Raw genomic sequence first — 22907 nt, 5'->3', positions numbered from 1 at the left:
ATTACAAATTTTATATTAAAATGAAAATTAAACAAATCCATAACTCTCATCTCTAACTCTCCTCATTTTCCTCCCATTTTCCTCTTATTTTAATACTCTCACTGACTGTCTCTATTCAAATTGCGCAATATTTATCAATTTCTTCAACTATCTACCACCATTATATATCATAGTTCTCAATAATCTTTATCGTCTCCTAAGAAACCACAGTCTTTTTTGCATGAATGTAAATTTGTTGGACAATTTGACTTTGAGAGAGAATTTTTATTTTTTTAATTTTTGTTTAATTACAGCAATGAGTCATCGTCAATGTATTACGCATCGATTTTAATGATGAATGTATATTTTTATTGAAAGAAATGCATTTTTCTATATTTTATACTTTTTTTTTTTAGAAAAAAAAAATGAAAAATCAAAATTGAAATTCAGTTAGTATTATTTTTAGAATTTATTTATGAACAATAATTAATAAAACTTTATGATAAATATAATTTGTATGTGAATGATAATAAATAATAATAATGGCAATTGCTATCTTATCATACATTATCAATTTTTATCATTCATTCTTTTTTAATTTTTAAATTATTAATTTTTGTTTTTTTTTAATTATTAATTTTTCCTTTTTTTTTTGCAAATTAAAAATTTTTGTTTTAATTATTAATTAATATTAAAATTTTTTAATTTTTGTGATTTAAAAAAAAACTTTTAGATCAGTTTGTTGTTGCTTGGACATTTCTATTTCCAATTATTATTAATTCGATTTTTTAATTTTTTGCAAAAGTAATTGATGTTATTTACATTAGATTTATTGAAATGTTAGAAAAAAATTAATGGTAAAATACACAAAAGATTATCAATTCAGCGAATTTAAAATTGATCATTTTATTAATTTATTTTATTAATTCTATCATTCCTGATTTTTTATAAATGAATCGAAAAAGGAAATTTAATTTAATTTAAAAGGTATAATTTAGCTAATTGATCAATAAATCATCCTCTAAAATATATTTAGTGCAACTAACATATTTAATAGATTAATTAAGCAAGTTGTAAAAGTTTAATTAATACTATTAAAAATTCATTACACAGAAAAAAATTTAATTATTAGCTCTAAAATATTCCACAAGAAAAGTAATTATTTCAATGCTATCTAGCGAAGGAAAAAAAAAAAAAAAAAAAACAAAACAAATTATATTGCTTAAATGTATAGAATTTCTCACTAAATCGAAACTACAATTTAAGGAAAAAGGCATTTAATAATTTCATTAATTAACAAAGTGTTTAAAAAAAAAAAAAAAAATTAAAATTTAATTTAATAATTAAAAAGGAAAAAGGAAGAAAAAGATGAAATATTGCAATAATTAACATATAATCTTTCTATCAAAAAAAAAACCAATAAGAAATGAAATTTTTTTGAATCCAAAATGAAAATGAAAAAAAAATTTTTTTGTTGATCTTTTTTATGGAAGAACGAATGAAGAAGTAAGAAAATGAAATGAAATGAATTGAAATGAAATAAAATGAAATGAATTGAAATGAAATAAAATGAAATGAATTGAAATGAAATAAAATGAAATGAATTGAAATGAAATGAAATGAATTGAATTGAAATAAATTAAAATGAAATGGAATGGAATGTACTTTAAGAGGGAGAATTTAAGCAGTGAAAAATAAAAAGTTGAAAATTTCGCTTTATAGCTTAGAAAAAAGCAGGCAGAAAGGATTTATGCGTCATTTTTCTTTTCTCATTTCAAACTAATTTCATTTTTTTTTTTTTTCACTAAAGTAATTGAATGAAAAAATTTAAGCATCGATTAGTTAATTAAAATAGTTTTATTTTTAGAAATACGAAAAAAAAAGATGCAAAAAGTTTTGCAAGGTGGTAAATTAAATTAGTTATTAATCAATTATTCAATTGTTGGATTATTATCATTTATCATTTTAATTTTCTAAGAAAATACAATCATTAAAATGCATTGGTAAAAAGTTATTTATCAAATTGTTTTTTATTTACTTTTATATTTTTGTTTACTTTACAACAAATAGTATGATTGCAGTGGAAAGTTAAAAAAAAAGTTGATGAATTTTTCAATTTTGTGAAAATAAAAGCTTTTATCTCGCAAAAAAAAAAGAATTTATTTTTTTTTTGTACCATTTTAAACTTTGCTTAAAACATTTTAATAACAATTTAATCATCCCAAAAAAGTTTAAAAAAAAAGTTTAATTTATTAATTATATTATTTATAAAAAAAAAAAAGTAAAAAAAGTTTAATAAATAATTAAATTTAATTAATTATATTTAAAAAAAAGGTTTAATTAATTAATTATATTACTTAAGAAACTAAAAATTCTAATTAATATAAAGTCATAATACAGAATAATTTAAACTGTTAATTTAGTATATAAATAATCAATAAATATTTAAATTAATTGAATACGACATCGAAAAAACTGACTATTATAATAATTACTCAAATATAAATTAATAAAAAAAATTAATAAATTAATCACATTATTAAATTAATTAAATCTAATAAATAAATAATCAAATAAAATAAATGTAATAAATAATTGCAACTGCTGTAATTTTGAATACTGCAAAATCATAATGAAATAAATTATTCATTCAAATTGTAAAATTAATATTGGCAATACTATTTTTTTTAATTCGATTATTTATTTATTTGATTTATTATTTATTATTTTTAAATTGATTTTTTTACATTAAATGTTATAAATAAAATTTAATTTTTTTAAGAATTTAATTATTTATTTACGTTTTAAATTTTATTTCTGTTTATTAATTTATACCATTTAATCAATTTCTCATTTCTCATTAAGCAATTTTTTCATATGCGTGAAGATAAATTAATAAACAAATGAATTAAAATGTAAATAAATAAATAAACAAATTCTTATTAAATATATCAAATTTGTTTTTCTTTTTCACAATAAAAATAAATTTTTCTTTTTTTAATAATCATTTCTAATTTCTTTATAATATTGTATCTATGTTAAATAAATTATTAAAAAATTTATTTCTGATTATATTATATTTGTTAAATAAATTATGAAAAATAATTTCTGATTAATTTTCAGTTTACTAAAAGATGAGAAAAGTAAAAAATATTATAAGACAATTCAAATTTAATATTATAAAACAATTGATTGATAGTGATAAATAATGATAATATCATCCTGTAACAGTGATAACTTTAGATTGAAATTATATAATTTAGTAAATAGTTATCAAATATATTCGATTATTGCAATTTTCTATCATTTATAAAAATTGAGCTAAAAAATAAAATATGTAAGTAAATTTTAAAAAAATTTCATCTACTAAAGTTTAATTTGATAATCAGTATTATCATGTTAAATAGCAAAATGTTAATATATCACACAGATAAGTTGTAAATACATTTGTAAATATATTTGCATTGTTTTTAAATACAATTAGCAATTAAACAAAGGTTAAAGATTATTTTAAGCATAAAAGATAGTTGTAAAATTCGTATGACATTTGAACATTTTAATATACGATTTCGAATTAATCCATTATTCGAATACTTATTAAAATCATTAATATATATTTATTTATTATAGTCATTATTAAAATTATTACAATCATATTAATATTTTTATTATAAAATTATTAAATTTAGACTACTGCAAAAAAATTTATTAATTATTCTTAGTAAAATACTACTAACAAAAAGTAAGTGACAATTTATTGCTCTTTTAAAAACTTTTCTTTTTTTTTTTTGGAATATAAATTTGAATATTATCAATAAATTTCTTATCATTTTATCAACATCTTTCCTTGTTATTGATTGTTTTATTAATTAATTAAATTGATATAATAGAAATTGAACAAAAGATAAAAACACAAAAACAAGTGCAAAATAAAATAAGTATATAAAAATAAATAAATATAATTTATTCTACATATACACGCAAAAATATAATTTTATTCGAGATTAGAACATTCAGTTTATAATAAGTAAAGTTAATAACTTTTAAACTAAACAAAGTTATCATTTTGCTAGCATACAATAAATCTTTGTAATAAAAATAATACTTTATTTATTTTTTTTTTTTTTTTAAACAAATGAGAAACAAAGGAAAAATCATTGAAATGATAACATTTTTAAATTTTACAATTTCTCATAGAAAAAATTTTACAAAAAATTTTAAGAAACTGACAAAACAATTTTTAAAAAAAGGCGAAAAAAGGAATGAAAAAGTTTTAAAATTAAAATAAATTGTTGAAAAATGATGAAAATAAATGATACAATAACATTTTCAATATTTTTTGTTCTTTTACTAATTGTCTTTTCTCCTCAATTTTTGTTTTCAAAATATTTTGCTAAAACATTTTGTAATTTTGCTTTGTTCATTTATTTTTGTGCTTGTACAAGTATTATATTATTATTATTATTATTATTATTATTATTATTGTTATTTTATTACTACTATTATTATTATTGTTATTAAATGATTTATTTTAATGATAAGCAAGTAAATTTAAAGATATTTGTTTTAATAATTTTTTCTTTTTAAGAAAAAAAAAAAGTTTAGCATGAAATTTTCACAAATTACTTCAAACCATAATTTTTATAACAAAACATTTTATATGCTTTTTTTTTTTTTTTTTTTCACAATACAATGCATTCATAATTAATTATGACTTCACCATTTTGAAATTTTGCCATAAACTAACTTTTTGTGATTAATTAAACTAAAAAAAAAAAAGAAAACTACACTTTTTAAAAATGAATTTATTGTTTTTTTTTTTTGCTAATTACATTTAAATTATAATTTATTAATTGGTTTAAATATTGAAAAGAACTGCATTCATAAAGTATAAAAGTAAACAATCTGATATCTTCTAGGAAAAGCAATAATTCTCAGAAATTTATTTATTTCATTCTAAAATTTATTTATTTCATTCTAAATTAAATTTTATTTATTTCATTCCAATATTAATTCCAAATTTTATTGCACATTTCATTCAATAAAATTATCATTTTAAAAAAATTTTAAACTTTTATATGTATTTTTCAATAATTAATTCTAAATTATTAAATTAATTTATTGCAAAAAAAAAGAAAAAATTTAAAAAAAAAAATTAAATGAATTTATTAAAAATTAATAATAATCTTACATAACTAGTGTTAGTGCAGAAAGAAAGAAAGCAAATGAAAAGTTTAAGTGACAAAGAAATAAACAAAAATTAAGAACAACAAAAGGTCATCGATCAATGTGTGCCGTATATTCTTCCACTCCAATCGGTCGGTCCATTCGTCGTAATTAGCTGATCGATTCTTCCATTTCTTTTCTTGCGACTTTTTGACCTTTTGACCTTTAGATTTGAATTTAAAAAAATTGCCAATAATATTTATTATCGATTTTATTTTATTTTATTTTATTTTTTTAACAAACAATGATTCAGATCGATAAAATAATTGTTCATCTAGCAATTTATTACTGTTTCCTTTTCTTTTTTTTTAATATTTCATTATTGATTTTATTTCTATTTTTTTTTTCGTAAGCAAAATTTTTTTTTTTTTTTCGAATAATTTAGTAATAATTCATTTTTAAATTTTGAAGGTTATTGGAGGTAAACTTAATTAAATTTGAACTTCAATCATTTCAGTGAAATTAATTCAATAATGGTATGTTAATTCTTGTTTTTTTTTTCAAATATATTATTATATGTATAACGTTTTTCGATTCCTAAAATTCAATAATTAATAATAATAAATGATAATGATAATAGTAATAGCAATAATAATAATAATAAATGATAACAATAGTAATAATAAATGATAATGATAATAATAATAGTGATAGTAATAATAATACTAGTAATAATAATAATAATAATAATAATAATAATAATAATAGCAATAATAATTATTAATAATTTGAAAGCTCTTTTTCTTGTATTAATTTTTTTCTTATTATTTATTTATTTTTTATTTTTCTGTTTAAAAAGTGAAATGATAAACAGTATGTAAAAATATTTTCAATTTCTTACCAAAAAAAAAAAATCTTTTCCATTCTTTTTTTGTTTTCTTTCTTTTAATATTAATTAAAATTTAAATTGTCAAATTTTGTGTGTTAAAAATTTTTGATATTATATTTGTTGCAGGAATCAGTGCAAGAAACAAATAAATGTTTGGTACAGAAGAAAGTTACACTTGAACCATTCGTTATTAATGTACTCATTGGAACAATTATTGGTATTTCATTTGTTTTTTTTTTTTTTTTTAAACAACCAAAATTAAAATTAATTTAAGTATTATTATTATTATTATTGTTATTATTATTATTATTACTATTACCACTATTATTATTGTTATTACTTTCTACAACAGTTAATAAAGGACGTTAATAATAATTTTAGCGATTGTTTAAGAAAAGATAAAAATTAAAATTTTAAATATATTTAAGGTATATCATTGGAAACTCTTCCCAATCTATATTTAGAACCATATCATCGTGGATTCTATTGTAATGATTTAACAATTCAACTACCTTATAAATCAAGTACCATACCAACATCGATGCTTTTTACATCGATATTCTTTCTTCCGCTTGCTGGAGTATTTATATAATTCTTTTTTTTTTTTTTTTGAAATTAATAAATCGCTGAGTAAATAGGTAATATGGAAATTAATTAAATCTTATTTTATTTTATATGTACCATTATATTTACAATAATTATATTATATTTTGTTTGAAATAAATTTATTCATAGTAGATATTATCAACAAATATTTTATTATTTCTTCCTTTTTTTTTTGTTGCTTAGATAAATTTTTCTCAATTGATATTTTAATTTAAAATCTTTATATTTCGTTTTTTTTTTTTTTTTTTTTTATTTTGATAAAGTTTATTAATTATTTTTTTTTTTTTATGTTTTATACGAACAATATTTCATCAAATTGATATAATCAGGTGCAAATTATAATTTTCACTTTTCATTTTTCATTTACTTTAGAAATATTTTTTGATCTTTCTCAGTAAAAATTGTCTGAGAAATAGTTTGGGAATGAAAAAAGTGAAAAATGTTGGGAAAGAAGAAAAGTTTTTATTGCTTTTAGCAATTATGAAAAATATTTCATTAATGTGATGTAATTGTATTCAGTAACTTTCTCTTTGCAACAAGAATAATAGTAATAATAATAATAATAATAATAATAATAATAATAATAATGTATAATAATGATAATAATACAATAATGATATATAATAATCATAATAATATTTAATAGTAATAACATATAGTAATGATAATAATAATATATAATAATGATAGTATAATAATGATAATAACGATATTTAATAATCGTAATAATAATACCTAATAATAATAATAGTATATAGTAGTGATAATAATAATATATGATAATGATAATAATAATATATAATAATGATAATAATAATAACACTAATAATAATGATATTTAATAATCTTAATAATAATATTTAATAGTAATACATAATAGTGATAATAATAATACATAATAATAATAATCATAATAATTAATAATAACAACATACAAATAATTGCAAATAGTAATATTATTTGTAATAATATTACTCGTATGCAAATAGTAATATATTAATTGTAATAATATAACTAGTGATAATAATATTACTAATAATTAATGATAATAATTTTGACGATAATTACAATGATAATGATAGCGATAATGATAATAATAATAATAATAATATTAAATAGTAACTGAGTGATAATGATAGTAAGAATAAACAGTAATAAACAGCAATGATAACAATAAAAATAATTAAATAAAAATTTTTTAAATAAATTTCAGACTTTAATTACCGAATTATATCGTTCAAAATATTATAAAGAATCATATAGCTGGCGAGGTTTTAAATTCAATCAAATATTGGTGAATTGTTTCAAATATCATGGTTAATATTTAATTTTTTTCCTTCCCTTACAATTTTTGCTGTGTTTTTTTTTTTCTTTTTTTTTTTCTCAAACGAATGTAATTTAAAATATTTTCAAATTAATAAATTGTTTTTAGCTCTTTTTTTTTTTTCTTTTTTTTTTTTTTTTTTTAAAGCTAATAGAGCAAATATCTTTTTTTTTTTTCTTTTCACCTATTAAATTATAATAATACGATGAAATATTTGTTAAAATAATAATTTTTTTTTTTCTAATTATTTAATACTTTTTATGCATATATGCACATTTCTTTTTTGTTAAACTAAAATAATTTTAATTAATATAAATTAATTTTTATTTATTTATTTTGCAGCATATAATTTACTTGGCGTACTTCTGACACTTTTGCTTGCAATTCCAACAAAATTTATTGTTGGTGAATTAAGACCAATATTTTTGGATATATGTAATCCATCATATGATAATGTTTATTGTCATAATAATACCTATATTGTAAATTATAAATGTCTTGGCAATAATTATAATCAAACTGTCAAAGAAGCACGACTGTCATTTTTTAGTGGACATGCATCATTAGCAATGACAGCAGCAGTTTTCTTTATGGTACTTTTTTACAAGTATAATTTTTATTTTTAATAAAATAATATTTTGAAATCAGTTTCTTTTTTTTTTTTTTTTTTTGATTCAAATATTTTATTTGTAATATTTTTAATTTGATAAAAGAAAAACATACTTTTTTTTAATATATTATTAATTATTAGTAATTATTCAAAAAGGAAAATTATCATTTATATTAATTTGTTTAATATTTTGCATTTAAATACTTTTCAAAATGTCTTTTTTGATTTATTTATTTATTTTTTAAATCTATTAGTAAAAAAAAAAAAAAAAAAAAATTGTCACTGATAATGATAATAATTAGATTGTAATAATTACAAAATAATAATTAAGTTTATGTGCAATCACGAATTCCACATAATTTTTTTTTTTTTTTTATTCCATTAATAAAAAAAATTTATCACTGATAATGATTAGGTATATATGCAATCACGAATTCCACATAAATTTTTTTTTTTTAATCCATTAATAAAAAAAATTTATCACTGATAATGATTAGGTATATATGCAATCACGAATTCCACATAAATTTTTTTTTTTTAATCCATTAATAAAAAAATTTATCACTGATAATGATTAGGTATATATGCAATCACGAATTCCACATAAATTTTTTTTTTTAATCCATTAATAAAAAAAATTTATCACTGATAATGATTAGGTATATATGCAATCACGAATTCCACATAAATTTTTTTTTTTTAATCCATTAATAAAAAAAATTTATCACTGATAATGATTAGGTATATATGCAATCACGAATTCCGCATGGCGATGACTTAGTTATTATTATAAAGCCAATAATACAACTATTTGCGCTTGGCCTGGCCTTATATACTGGCTATACACGAATTATTGATGGTATGCATCATTTGCATGATGTAGTTGTGGGTTATATTGTTGGTGCATTAATTGGTTATATTACGGTTTGTTTGTTTGTTTGTTTTTCGTTTTAAATTAATTTTAATTTGTCAAAGAAAAAGAAAGAAAATGGAGGAAATATATTTCGAATAAATATTTCAATTAAAATTATTTAAAATTAAAAATTATTTCAAATTTTTAATTAAAAAGTATAATTTATTAGAAAATAATATAAAATGGTGAGGATAATAATATATTAAAAAAAATTATTATTATTATTATTTATCGAAAACATAATATGAAATGGAATAATAAACTTCAATTAAAAAATCACTCTTATTCAATATAAATTTCTGGGCTATATAATAATAATAATAATAATAATAATAATAATAATAATAATAATATGAAATAATACATGGTACATTCCCTTACTGAAATTATTCCAGGCGAAGTAATAATAATAATATATAATAATAATAATAATAATAATAATAATAATAATAATAGAATGAAATAAAATAAATGAATGTAAGCAAAAAAAAAAAGAAAGGAAAATTATTTTTATTTGATAATTTTATGTTAATTTTATTCAATAATTTCAGGCTAAATATATATCAGGATTAAAGATACAAATTGATCGAATAAAGAAAAATGAAATGGAAATGCAAAAAGTTCGACTTCCATTAATAACATTTGATGAAGCTATGAGAACTCATAAGACAACGAAACGTTGTTCGAGTTGAATCAATCGAATTATGATTATTTGATTAATTAATTATTTGATTTAATTATAATATTTACATATATATTGGTGTTTCTTATATTTTTGAATTAATTTGTTCGAATTCTTTTGTTTCAGCAATTGTACAAATTTACGACAATCATTAAAATATATTATAATTAATATATTTTTGAAATACATTATAATTAATATGTATTTTTGAGGAAATTAATCTTTTCAAAAAAAAAAAAAAAATTATTAATCGTTTTTTTTTTTTTTTAAAAAGAAAAATAGTTATTTAAATCTATGAGTGAAAATAAAAGCTTAAAATTTGCATAAAATTTTTTTCTTTTATGAGAAAAAATAATTCCTTTTCTCGATATTTTATATTTTTTTGAAAATAAATATAAACAATAAATAGTTGTAATGTATGAATTTTTAAATTCTTTTTTGTATTTATTTCTTGTTTTTTCTTGCTTTGCTGTACTAATTGATTAATAAAAGAAATTACAAATAATTTTATTAATTTAATAAAATATAATTGAAGCAAAAAAAAAAAATTTTTTTTTTTTTGAAAGTATAAAATTAAATTAAACAAAAGTGAATAGTAATTAATGATATGGAATATATATGTATAATTTTTTTTTTTTATAATTAAAATTAACATTTTATATGACATTGACGAAATTGTTTTTCTGGTGCATTACACGGTGAATTTTCTTCATCATCAATGTAACGATGTGGTCTAATAATACGTCGTCGACGTATTTGTTTACCATCGCCACATGTCACCGAGCATGGTGACCACATTGACCATGGTTTAACATGACAATTTTGAATTGCTAAAATAATAATAATTTTTAAATCATAATTAATCAATTAAAAAAAAAAGTTAAATTTAAGAAATTTAAAAAAGAAGTGAATCAAAAATTTTAAAAATATAAATTTAATTAATCAAAGAAAAAGAAAAAAAAAAAAAAAAAAAAAAAACGAATTAATCCATATTGTATTCCTAAACTTTATCTCAGCAAAAAAACACTTTCAATGACAGAATCAAAAGCAAAAAACTCAAAAAAAGAAAATTAAACAAAAAGTGAAAAATAATTTAAAATTATAAATTTTTAAGAAAGAAAGTTTTTTTTTTTTTTTAATTAAATTAAAAAATTCAAGTAAATTGAAAAAAAAAAAAAAGGTAAATAAAATTTAAAGAAAACGAATAAAACTGAATTAAAAATAAGATTTAAAAATTCAACGAATTAGAAAAAAAAAAACAAATATGTATAATTAATTAAATGCTCATAATTATGAAAGAGGAAAAAAAAAGAAATTTAATATTAAATAAATATTAAAAAAAAAAAAATAGAAAAATAAAAACAACTTTACCACATGGTCTTAATTCACAACGTAATTCTTGCACCATATGTTCAGGACATGAACGTCCACCGTTACGTGGAAATACCTAAATTAATAAAGTATGAATTATTTTAAGTTAAATTTAATTTAATTTATTTTAAGCTTAAAATAATTTATTTCAAATCAGTTTATATCATTCCATAATGCATTAAACAGTTAAATAATTAATGATAAAGTTAAGCCAAATATTCTACGATATAATGTATGGACTAAATTAAATTAAATTAAACTAAACTTAAATTTATTTTTTTTTTTAGTTTATATCATTCTGTATTGTATTAAAAAGTTAAATAATTAATGACCAAGTCAAATTTAAATAAACTTCTATATATAATAATATAATTTAATAATAATTTAGTTTTTATTAATAAATTTATAATTTAATAATAATTTAAAAATAATTTAAGTTGATCATTTTGTTTTTGCAGAAAAAAAACAAAAAAAAAAAAAAAAAAAACGGAAGTACGAACTTCAATTTGTCGTGAACGTTGTCGTTTACCTGAGCCACAGGTAGCTGAACAATTACCCCATGGTGTCCATTCTGAGATAACACAATCAACCGGTGGACCACCATCGTTTACCTGATCAACACCAAATTCGTTGACTAATTGGTGACCAGGTACTTAATATTATTACGATTAGTATCAATTCTAAATATTTTGATTACTTTTTTTTTTTCTCATTACATATACATTTTCAATATGTTAAATAAGTAAATAAAATATTATAAGCAAATAAATGAAATATTACTACATAAGTAAATAAGTAAAATATAGGTAAATATTACAAGTAAATAAGTAAAATATAAGTAAATATTATAAGTAAATGAGTAAAATATTGTTCATTTATTTTATCAATTATTAAGTGATTTTGTTTTTAATTATATTCATTCATTTCAATTAAAATTTAAACATTTAGAATGTAAAAAAAAAAAAAAAAAATGAATGTAAAGAAATTTTAAAAATAAGAAAAAAAAATAGTAAATGAAATTTTAAAATAAATTAATGTAAACAAAACCAACCAACTTCACCAATTGGATTTGCATAATACTCCAAACACATTCGTTTACATTCATTTTCAGTTTCAAATTGATTTCGATTACCTTTGCAACCGGTATAGATAAATCGTTCACAGCGTTTTAATTTTGAATTATACCAATAACGCGGAAATGTCCCAGCGCATTGTCCTTCTTGTTTCTCTTCCATACATATTTCTAAACAGAATTATATTTAAAATTATTAAATAATTTTAATTATTATAATGATTTGTTAGTAATTCTCTTCAAACATATACTTTACGAATAGTTAAAATTAATTATAATATTTCAAAAATAAAATATAAATATAAAAAATTAAAAAAAAAAAAAAATGAATGAAATTTCATATTTTCATTAAATTAGAAATAGCAAAAAGAAATTAACGAGAGATTTTATAATTGAGTCGTATTTGTTTTATTGTAAATTTTTTGTAATCAAAATATTTTGAATTATAATTGAAGAAAAAAATTTTGTTTGAAAAAAAAGAAAAGAAAATTTAGTATATTTTAATTTAAAAACATGAAACCTTTTGAATGAACGCTTAGTAAACGTCGACAAGTTTGTAATTGACAATTTTCTTTTTCAAGTAAATTAACATTAGCACAACGCTCTTCATGTTCAGCGTAAAAGAGTAGACGTGTTCGAACGTGAACTCCGTCATCACATGACGCACTACATGGTGACCATTCACTCCATGATGTTGCACGACAAAGTGGATCCGGTGTTACACTACAATCATCCCCATTATCACCTGAAAAATGTAAAATATTTCACACTTCATAAATACCAATTATCATTATCAATATTATCATCATCGAAATCATTACTATCAAAAAAAAACTTTTTTTTTCAATCAGTTAGATATATGATAATGATCTGGATATGCAACTGATAATTATAATGTGTGATGATATCCGGATATACAACTGATAATTATAGTGTGTGATGATATCCGGATATACAACTGATAATTGTAGTGTGTGATGATATCCGGATATACAACTGATAATTGTAGTGTGTGATGATATCCGGATATACAACTGATAATTATAGTGTGTGATGATATCCGGATATACAACTGATAATTGTAGTGTGTGATGATATCCGGATATACAACTGATAATTATAGTGTGTGATGATATCCGGATATACAACTGATAATTATAGTGTGTGATGATATCCGGATATACAACTGATAATTATAGTGTGTGATGATATCCGGATATACAACTGATAATTATAGTGTGTGATGATATCCGGATATGCAACTGATAATTATAGTGTGTGATGATATCCGGATATACAACTGATGATTATAGTGTGTGATGATATCCGGATATACAACTGATAATTATAGTGTGTGATGATATCCGGATATACAACTGATAATTATAGTGTGTGATGATATCCGGATATGCAACTGATAATTATAGTGTGTGATGATATCCGGATATACAACTGATAATTATAGTGTGTGATGATATCCGGATATACAACTGATAATTATAGTGTGTGATGATATCCGGATATACAACTGATAATTATAGTGTGTGATGATATCCGGATATACAACTGATAATTATAGTGTGTGATGATATCCGGATATGCAACTGGATATACAACTGATAATTATAGTGTGTGATGATATCCGGATATACAACTGATAATTATAGTGTGTGATGATATCCGGATATACAACTGATAATTATAGTGTGTGATGATATCCGGATATACAACTGATAATTATAGTGTGTGATGATATCCGGATATGCAACTGATAATTATAGTGTGTGATGATATCCGGATATACAACTGATAATTATAGTGTGTGATGATATCCGGATATACAACTGATAATTATAGTGTGTGATGATATCCGGATATACAACTGATAATTATAGTGTGTGATGATATCCGGATATACAACTGATAATTATAGTGTGTGATGATATCCGGATATGCAACTGGATATACAACTGATAATTATAGTGTGTGATGATATCCGGATATACAACTGATAATTATAGTGTGTGATGATATCCGGATATACAACTGATAATTATAGTGTGTGATGATATCCGGATATACAATTGATAATTATAATGTGTAATAATAATCCGGATATACAACTGGTAATTACAATGTTTGATAATAATCCGGTTGTACAACTGATAATTATAATGTGTGATAACAATCCGGATATATATTAACGATAATTAGATTTTATGATTTTTTTTATCAAATGTTATTTTTTATTTATTCTTACATTTTATTTTTTATTCAGTAATTTTATTTATTCTTACAAATGATAAAATTTTATACTTAATAATTTATTTTCGAAATGAATTAATAAATATATGTTTTAATAGAAATACTAGAAATTTTCTACACATTTTTTTACATTTTTAATTTCAGAATATCTATAATGTAACATTTAATGGATTACTGTTTCATTCAAAAATTAAAAAAATCAATAAAATCAATAAATCGATAGAAAAATCAGTGATGATTTTTCTAATTTCATCTAGTTATAAGTAATGATTTTTTATAAATTTATGTTAATTTATATTTTTTTGAAAAAAATTAGCTGATATCTGAAAAGAATAAAAACAAAAAATAAAAGTTACATAAAAATAAACATAACTACCGAAGTAATTAACTAATTAATTAATTAATTAATTAACTAACCAATGCAGATATCTTTACGAATAAGTTCAACATTTGGACAAGTGTCATTATTTGAATCAGATTCTTTAAATATTCTTGATCTCGATCTTGTCCCATAACCACATGTGACACTACATTCTGTCCATGGTGACCAACCACTAACAGAACATTTCGAATTGAATGCATCCGAATCTGAAATTTCACTTTTAGCATTGTTAAATAATATTAAGCGCAAAATGTATAAAGTGAAAAAAGAAAAAAAAAAAAAACAAAATATCTAATAATTTAAAAAAAAAAAAAAAAATCTGATAATTCCAAATTAAACTTTCCATTAACAACGAAAAATAAAGTTTCAAAAATTTTGCAAACCGCGGCATTCGCTAATTTCTGCATTGCAAAATTGTCTTTCAATTGTTTGACGATGACATCGGAACATTTGCGCTTTTATTGGAAATACATAAACACGTGAACGCATTCGAATACCTTTACCACAGGTTGCAGAACATAATGACCATGGTTCCCAATTTGTCACCATACATTCGCCTAACAAACAGTAATTAATTAATTAACTAATTAATTGCTTAAAAATAAAAGTAAAACTAATTGATTGTTGTTTTCAAAAAAAAAAAATCTTAAATATTCCTTTTTAATGCTGGAATTTTAATAAATTTGATGCATCTTTTTTTCTAATATCTAATCTTACTAATATTCATAATATCTAATCTTAATAATATTCATAATATCTAATCTTAATAATATTCATAATATCTAATCTTAATAATATTCATAATATCTAATCTTAATAATATTCATAATATCTAATCTTAATAATATTCATAATATCTAATCTTAATAATATTCATAATATCTAATCTTACTAATATTCATAATATCTAATCTTAATAATATTCATAATATCTAATCTTAATAATATTCATAATATCTAATCTTAATAATATTCATAATATTCTAATATTCATAATATCTAATCTTAATAATATTCATAATATCTAATCTTAATAATATTCATAATATCTAATCTTACTAATATTCATAATATCTAATCTTAATAATATTCATAATATCTAATCTTAATAATATTCATAATATCTAGCCTTAATAATATAAAACTTGTAATAATAAATTAAACATTATTCATTTAGTATTTTTAATCAAAATATTTAATCCATATTAATTTTTGTATTTTTAATTTTTACACAATCCTTTCAATTTTTTTTTTTTTTTTTTTTTTTGTTAATTTTAACAATTATTTTTTATTTTAAAGATATCATGTAATTTAGTAAAAAATGATCATTTTCAAAGAAAGATAAATATTATTTAAAGATTGTGAATTAAACAGTTTATTACTAATTCAAACAATTATTATTATTATTATTATTATTATTATTGTTATCATTTCAGTATAAATTTAAAGTAAGAAAAAAATTTTTAATTTAAATTTATAATAAATTAAAAAAAAAGTTATAAATAAATTTAATTTATTACTAATTAAAATTTATAAAATAAAATAAAATAAACTAACGACGATCTTTATATTCTTCATCTTCACTAGTATTTGTTGCATTATATGCTTCTATTTGATATTGATCTTCCGTTTTGCATTCCGATTTTATCACTTCTTTCCGGCTTAATTTTAATCGAGCTAATGGTGCAATAATATCACTATTTTCATTGTAAAATGGTGAACGTTTATCAAGTTTTGTTGTTATTGGATGAATTGGTATACGTGGTTCTGCTGGATTATTCGGTGACTGAACAAAATTAATAATTTAAAATTTTAAAATTAATTAATTCAAAAATTTTGCAGTAAATTTCATTTCTAATTTATACAATTTTAAGATATTTTAGGTGAAAAGAAGAGAAAAAAGAAAAACAAAAATTCATTTCTTTGATGAGAAAAACAAAAAATTCATTTCCTATTTTAATTATTTTAATTTAATCAAATTTTTATCAAATAAAAAATTTGTTTAAACAAAACAAAATGAAATGAAATATAATTGATATATTGAAAAAGATAACATTATGAAATGCTAAGAATTGATTAAATTTAATATTTAAAAAAAAAATTTTTTTATAATTTGTTATAATTATTTTGAACAAAATCAAATAATTGAAATTGTATAAATGAATAATATAATTTGAAAAAAAAAAAAAAAATTAAAAATACCATATATGTTGGCCCGTTATCAGTTCCGGCATCAAATGGTAGCAATTCAAATGTTCGTTCCGGTATCCATGTACAATCAGGTAAACATAAATTAACGGATGATATTCCGACACACCAATCCGGTGATGGTCCAAACATTGCAGCTAATGAAGCAAGATGATGATATCTGATAATTTAAAAACATAATTATTAATCAAAATAATTATCAATCAAATGAAATTAATTAATTAATTAATCGATTTAATTTACCTTATTATCTTCCTTTTCTTTTTTATTTAACACAAATTTTGCAATATTTTCTCCGTTTTTTTTTTTTTTTTTTTTACTTAAAATTTTTAATAATTAATTTATATTTGTGAAGTAAATTGATATAATTAATTTCATTTATTCCTTTTTTCTATTTCTTTCTTTCTTCCTTTTCCTTTCTTTTTTTTCTTTCGTTATTTGAAAAAAAAAAAACAACAATAAATTTTGATGTAATAAATATTTACTTGTTTACAACAAATGAACTAGTCGTTCTTCCTTGCACTTCCGGATACCATAATCCTTTAATTTTCATTAAAGTACGAATTTCTTTTGCCTGCAAATATATTAATCTATTTTTTTTTTTTTTTTATTTTTTATTATTTTGTTTTGCTTTCGAAGCATTTCATTTATTTATGAATGCAAAATATGATGGCAATTAATTAACTAATATTTAAATAATTGTAATTAAAATAAATATTACATCCTATATTCAGTTTCGCACAATTAATATTTAAAATTAAAATAAAAATTATATTTTATATGATATTTAAAATTAAAATGAAAATTAAATTCTATACTCAATTCTGCGATATCTTATATTCAGTTTTATAAAAAATTTCATATCAACAATTCCAACGAAATTGAACAAAACATATCAAAAAATAATTAAAAAATATTGCAACAAATTTATTTACCAAATATATAAAAAAAAAATAAATAAAGTAATACAATGTTCACATAAAAAAAAATAGAATTTAGTAAATAAAAAAAAAAAAATAAATAAATATACATATATATGAAATTAAATAACAATAGTAATGGAATTGAAATAACATACATTTGCTTTCATTTCTTGCTCTCTCTTATATATGTAATACCTATTTTATCAAATATTTACATATAAGTAAATAAAAACAAAAAAATGTAAATAAATAGAGTAAATAAAAACAAATCGAAAAATAAATAAATATACATATATATGAAATTAAATAATAATAGTAATGGAAATAAAATAACATACATTTGCTTTCATTTCCTGTTCTCCCTTATAAGTATTACCCCATTCAGCAATTTCCTTCATACCATCCGTTGCAATCGTACCAAATTTCCACATTGTATAATTACTACTATGACTTGCGCCAAGCATATCCGTGAAATGCGTCAAATGTTCTACTTGAAAAATATAATCATAAAATTATCAGTAATTACTGATAATTGATAACTATTCATAATTTAATAAGCATTTTTTCTTGTCTTTTTCCCTCTGAATTTAACATAAAAAAGGTTTTTTTTTTTTATTTATTAATATTTTTTTTAAATTAAAAAAAAAAAAAAAAAAAAAAAAAAAAAAAAAAGAAAACAAAATGTTAATGAAGGAGAAAGGAAAGCAAGAAAATTTGACAAAAATAAATTATTATAACTTCAATTATTTAAACTTCTATTTTTAATTTTTTTTAAATTTTGATTTACTTTAATTATTTTTTAATTTTTTGAAAAAAAATTAAAATTCTATGTAATTTATTATGTTATTCGTTTATTAAATGTTACATTCTTTGTTTTTTTTTTTTTTTTTTTTAAAAAAAAAAAGGAAATTAAAAAATGAAAATGAAATATACAAGATGGATAATCTTTAGGATGTGTATCTCTTGACCATAAACCAATAAATTCCAAATCATATTTTGCTTCATCACATGCGCAACAATCCAAATTTTCCTCATCAATTATTAGCGCTTTTTTGTAACCTTCTTAAAAAATTTTGCCATCAAAAAACAAAAATTTAATTAAATTCAAGAAAATTATTTTTCATTTCTATTACACGTTTGAACACGTACGTATACACGTTAGAAAGCATATGATATAGTAAATCATAATAAATGATTTCGAAATGAATAAATTCAAGTATTTAGGAATTTCTCGTACCTACGATAATGAGAGGAAATGTAATGTTGACAGGTGGTACTTATATTTTTTAAATTAATAATTGTTTATGTTGTAGTTATAATTAAAGCATAATTGTTGCATAATAATATACTAATTAATAATTAATTAATCAATCAAATTTTATTTAATTACCCCATTTATTACAACTTAAACTATTATTAATTTAAATTTTAAATTGCTATTAATTTTTTTTTTTTCTGCATACTATAAAAAAAAAAAAAAATTTTGCAAACCTTTAACACAAAATTTTTTTGTTAATGGTCCATCATCACCGTACCATATTTTTCGGGATGTAATTACGGATGCACGGAAATATGCGCATCCTTTTTCTGATGTTTCCGGTGCATGCCATAAGACATGAACGGATGTTTTAGGTTTTAAATTTGAATGTGACACACCAGCTTTACGACAATTTGGCGCAATTCGTGCTTCACCTTTTCGTCCTTGAAGCTATAATTAAAAAGTAATTCAAATTTAAATTTACATTGCTTGCCAAATATTTCAATTATAAATATGCAAATAATTAACAACAAATTCAAGAAATTATTATTTCTATTATTATTTTTAGAAATTATTATTTCTTTTAAAGAAATAAAAATTTTTTTGTTGTAAAAATTTACAAAAATTTTAAATTTTATATTTGTTATAAAAGCAAAACAAAATGCAGAAAAAAAAAATATAATGTTGGAGTAATTGAATTTATATTATCAATCAATTATTTCCATTATAAAAATATGCAAATAATTAGTAAAAATTTTGAAATTAATGGTTTTTTTTTGCTTTTTTAAAAATTTAAAAATTTTTAAATTTTATATCTGTTATAAAAAAAAAAAAAAACGAAAAGATGAAATGTTGGAATAATTTTAAAAAGATTACATCAAATTTTCCTGCATGTTCACCGCTTTCAAATTGCGCATAAATGCCAAAGCCGCGGAATGCTTGTACAGTAAATTTTGTGCGCCATCCACGTAATTTCACTACAATTAATTAAAATTTTGAATTTAATAATTAATTTAACAGTTTAGACTCAAAAAAAAATTTCTCAAATTTAAATGAAAAAAAATTTAATAATTACTTTGCTGATTACTCCTTTTCTATGTTTAGGCATAAGAATTGGTTTAATATTTTTTTTTAAAGCTAAAAAAGTGGAAAAATGGAAAAAAAAAATGCTTAAAATAATTCATTTGCTGATAATTCTATCTTTTTTTTATTTTTGTACAATTTTAAATTAAATAATTAGTTTAATGCCCAAAAAATCTCAAAAAAAAATTTCTTAAATAAAAAAAAAAAATTAAATAATATTATATTAAATAATAGATTAAATTAATATCATTATACATAATTGTTTAAATTTAAATCCAATAATAATTCATTCATTGATGAAAAAAAATTTTTTTTTGAATTCTATTACAAAAAAAATTGATTTAACAATTAATTTAACATTTTAAACTCAAAAGTAAAAAACAGAAATAACAACGAAATAATTTTGCTAATTTTAATAATTATTAATTATTAAATAATATCACACTTTACACCTAACTGTTTAAATTTAAATGCAACAACAGTTCATTCATCAATTAAAAAAAGATCAAAATTAATTTAACATTTCAAACTCAAAAAAAAAACGAATATACAAAGAAATAAAATTAATAATTTTAATAATTATTAATTATTAAATAGTACTATACTTGCACCTATTTCATTATTTATTTATCCAAAAAAAAAAAAGGTTTTTCTTTTTTCCAAAAATTAATTATCAAAGAACTTACCAATATAACTATCACCTGGTGTATAACCATCAGGATTATTATCAGTGGTATTTGTTGCACTTGATATTTCAATAACAAAACCACTATTACCAGGTGTTTTCTCTTCTTTTGCTTCATATAATTTTCGCCGACAATTATCAGCCATAATAGATTGTAATAAAATTAGTAATAAATAATAAAATATCCATTGCATTCTTTTTTTTTTTTTTTTTTTTTTAAAAAAAAAAAAAATTTCGATTTATTGAAATAAACCTAAAAGTTATTAAAGATATTATTAATTAAAATAATTTATTTTATATCAATAAAATTTATCAAATTACAAATCATTTATATTCATCTATGTTATTACAACCATTTCTAATTACAATAATTTATCATAAATTATAATAAAATCTATCAATCATTGCAAATCTAAATTTTTTTTTTTTGTTCTTTTTAGTTTAATTTAATAAATTAATTTTACACTATAAGTAATTATATTTGATAATCAATCATTTTTTTTTCTTTCTTTATTTTATTTTAGGAATAATTGGAAATTTTTTTTTTTTTTTTTTCAAATATTAAGTAATAAAAATGTAATTTTTTATTAATTTTTCAATTATATAATTATGTAATAAAATAAAATTTTTATAATATTAAAAAATAATAATTACTTTCATTCCATTTTTTTTTTTTTTTTTTTTTTTAAATTTTACAAATTATAAAATGTAGAAAAATTTTGTTAGAGTGAAAGTTAACTTCGTTGAGTTGCTAAGCAGTTGTTTGATAAGAATGAAATACAGGAAAGAGTTCGAAAGATAAGATAATGAATGAATGAACGAAGAAAGAAAGGAAGGAAGGAAGCTAATGATGATGTGATCAGTTTGGTGTAAGGATAAGAATGATAAACTATCAGTTAAAATATACCAACAAACTTTTCCAATCTTCTTAACCTCATTTATCACTGTTAAATTTTCTACTTCTTCTTCCTATATAATCATTCTTTAACTAGTTAGACAAATAATTTTACCACAAATTTTGATAAATAATTTAATTTCTACATTTATCATTGATAGTAATATTTTTTTTTTTTAAAAAAAAAAAGCAAATTAAAATACAGCCAAAAAAAATATATAATTTACAATTTATACTTAATATTAAGACTATCAAAATTTAATATATAATTCAATTTAATTCAATTTCTACATTTATCATTAATAGTAATATTTAAAAAAAAAAAAAGACAAATTAAAATACAGCTAAAAAAAATATATAATTTACAATTTATACTTAATATTAAGACTATCAAAATTTAATATATAATTCAATGTAATTCAATTTCTACATTTATCATTAATAGTAATATTTAAAAAAAAAAAAAAAAGCAAATTAAAATACAGTCAAAAATATAACTGTTGATAAATAAATCAATTTAATTAAATTTTTACATTTATCATTGATAGTAATATTAAAAAAAAAAAAAAAAATAGAATTAAAAAGGAAAAAAAAAA

At 19.3% G+C, this 22907-nt stretch overlaps 2 protein-coding genes across 2 annotated transcripts; one reads left to right on the top strand and one right to left on the bottom strand.

The window, feature by feature from the left end:
- Nucleotides 1-5678: 5678 nt before the first annotated feature.
- On the top strand, nucleotides 5679-10179 carry Bm17567 (Uncharacterized protein; the record flags this gene model as incomplete). The annotated part of the gene is made up of 7 exons (XM_043079402.1): nucleotides 5679-5681; nucleotides 6161-6251; nucleotides 6463-6614; nucleotides 7854-7956; nucleotides 8307-8557; nucleotides 9316-9498; nucleotides 10039-10179. 7 exons carry the CDS (start codon nucleotides 5679-5681, stop codon nucleotides 10177-10179), a joined length of 924 nt encoding a protein of 307 aa, XP_042935336.1.
- A 638-nt stretch (nucleotides 10180-10817) lies between these two features.
- Nucleotides 10818-21562, bottom strand: Bma-spon-1 (Uncharacterized protein; the record flags this gene model as incomplete). Its single annotated transcript, XM_043079401.1, has 15 exons — nucleotides 10818-10999; nucleotides 11541-11616; nucleotides 12041-12192; nucleotides 12592-12783; nucleotides 13133-13357; nucleotides 15295-15465; nucleotides 15643-15816; nucleotides 16817-17045; nucleotides 17462-17627; nucleotides 17953-18041; nucleotides 18729-18880; nucleotides 19324-19452; nucleotides 19882-20098; nucleotides 20525-20625; nucleotides 21418-21562. 15 exons carry the CDS (start codon nucleotides 21560-21562, stop codon nucleotides 10818-10820), a joined length of 2400 nt encoding a protein of 799 aa, XP_042935335.1.
- Nucleotides 21563-22907: the final 1345 nt, after the last annotated feature.

Source organism: Brugia malayi (assembly GCF_000002995.4).
Source record: "Brugia malayi strain FR3 genome assembly, contig: Bm_v4_Chr2_contig_001, whole genome shotgun sequence".
NCBI lineage: Eukaryota > Metazoa > Nematoda > Chromadorea > Rhabditida > Onchocercidae > Brugia > Brugia malayi.
This window is presented reverse-complemented; position numbering and strand designations above follow the sequence as displayed.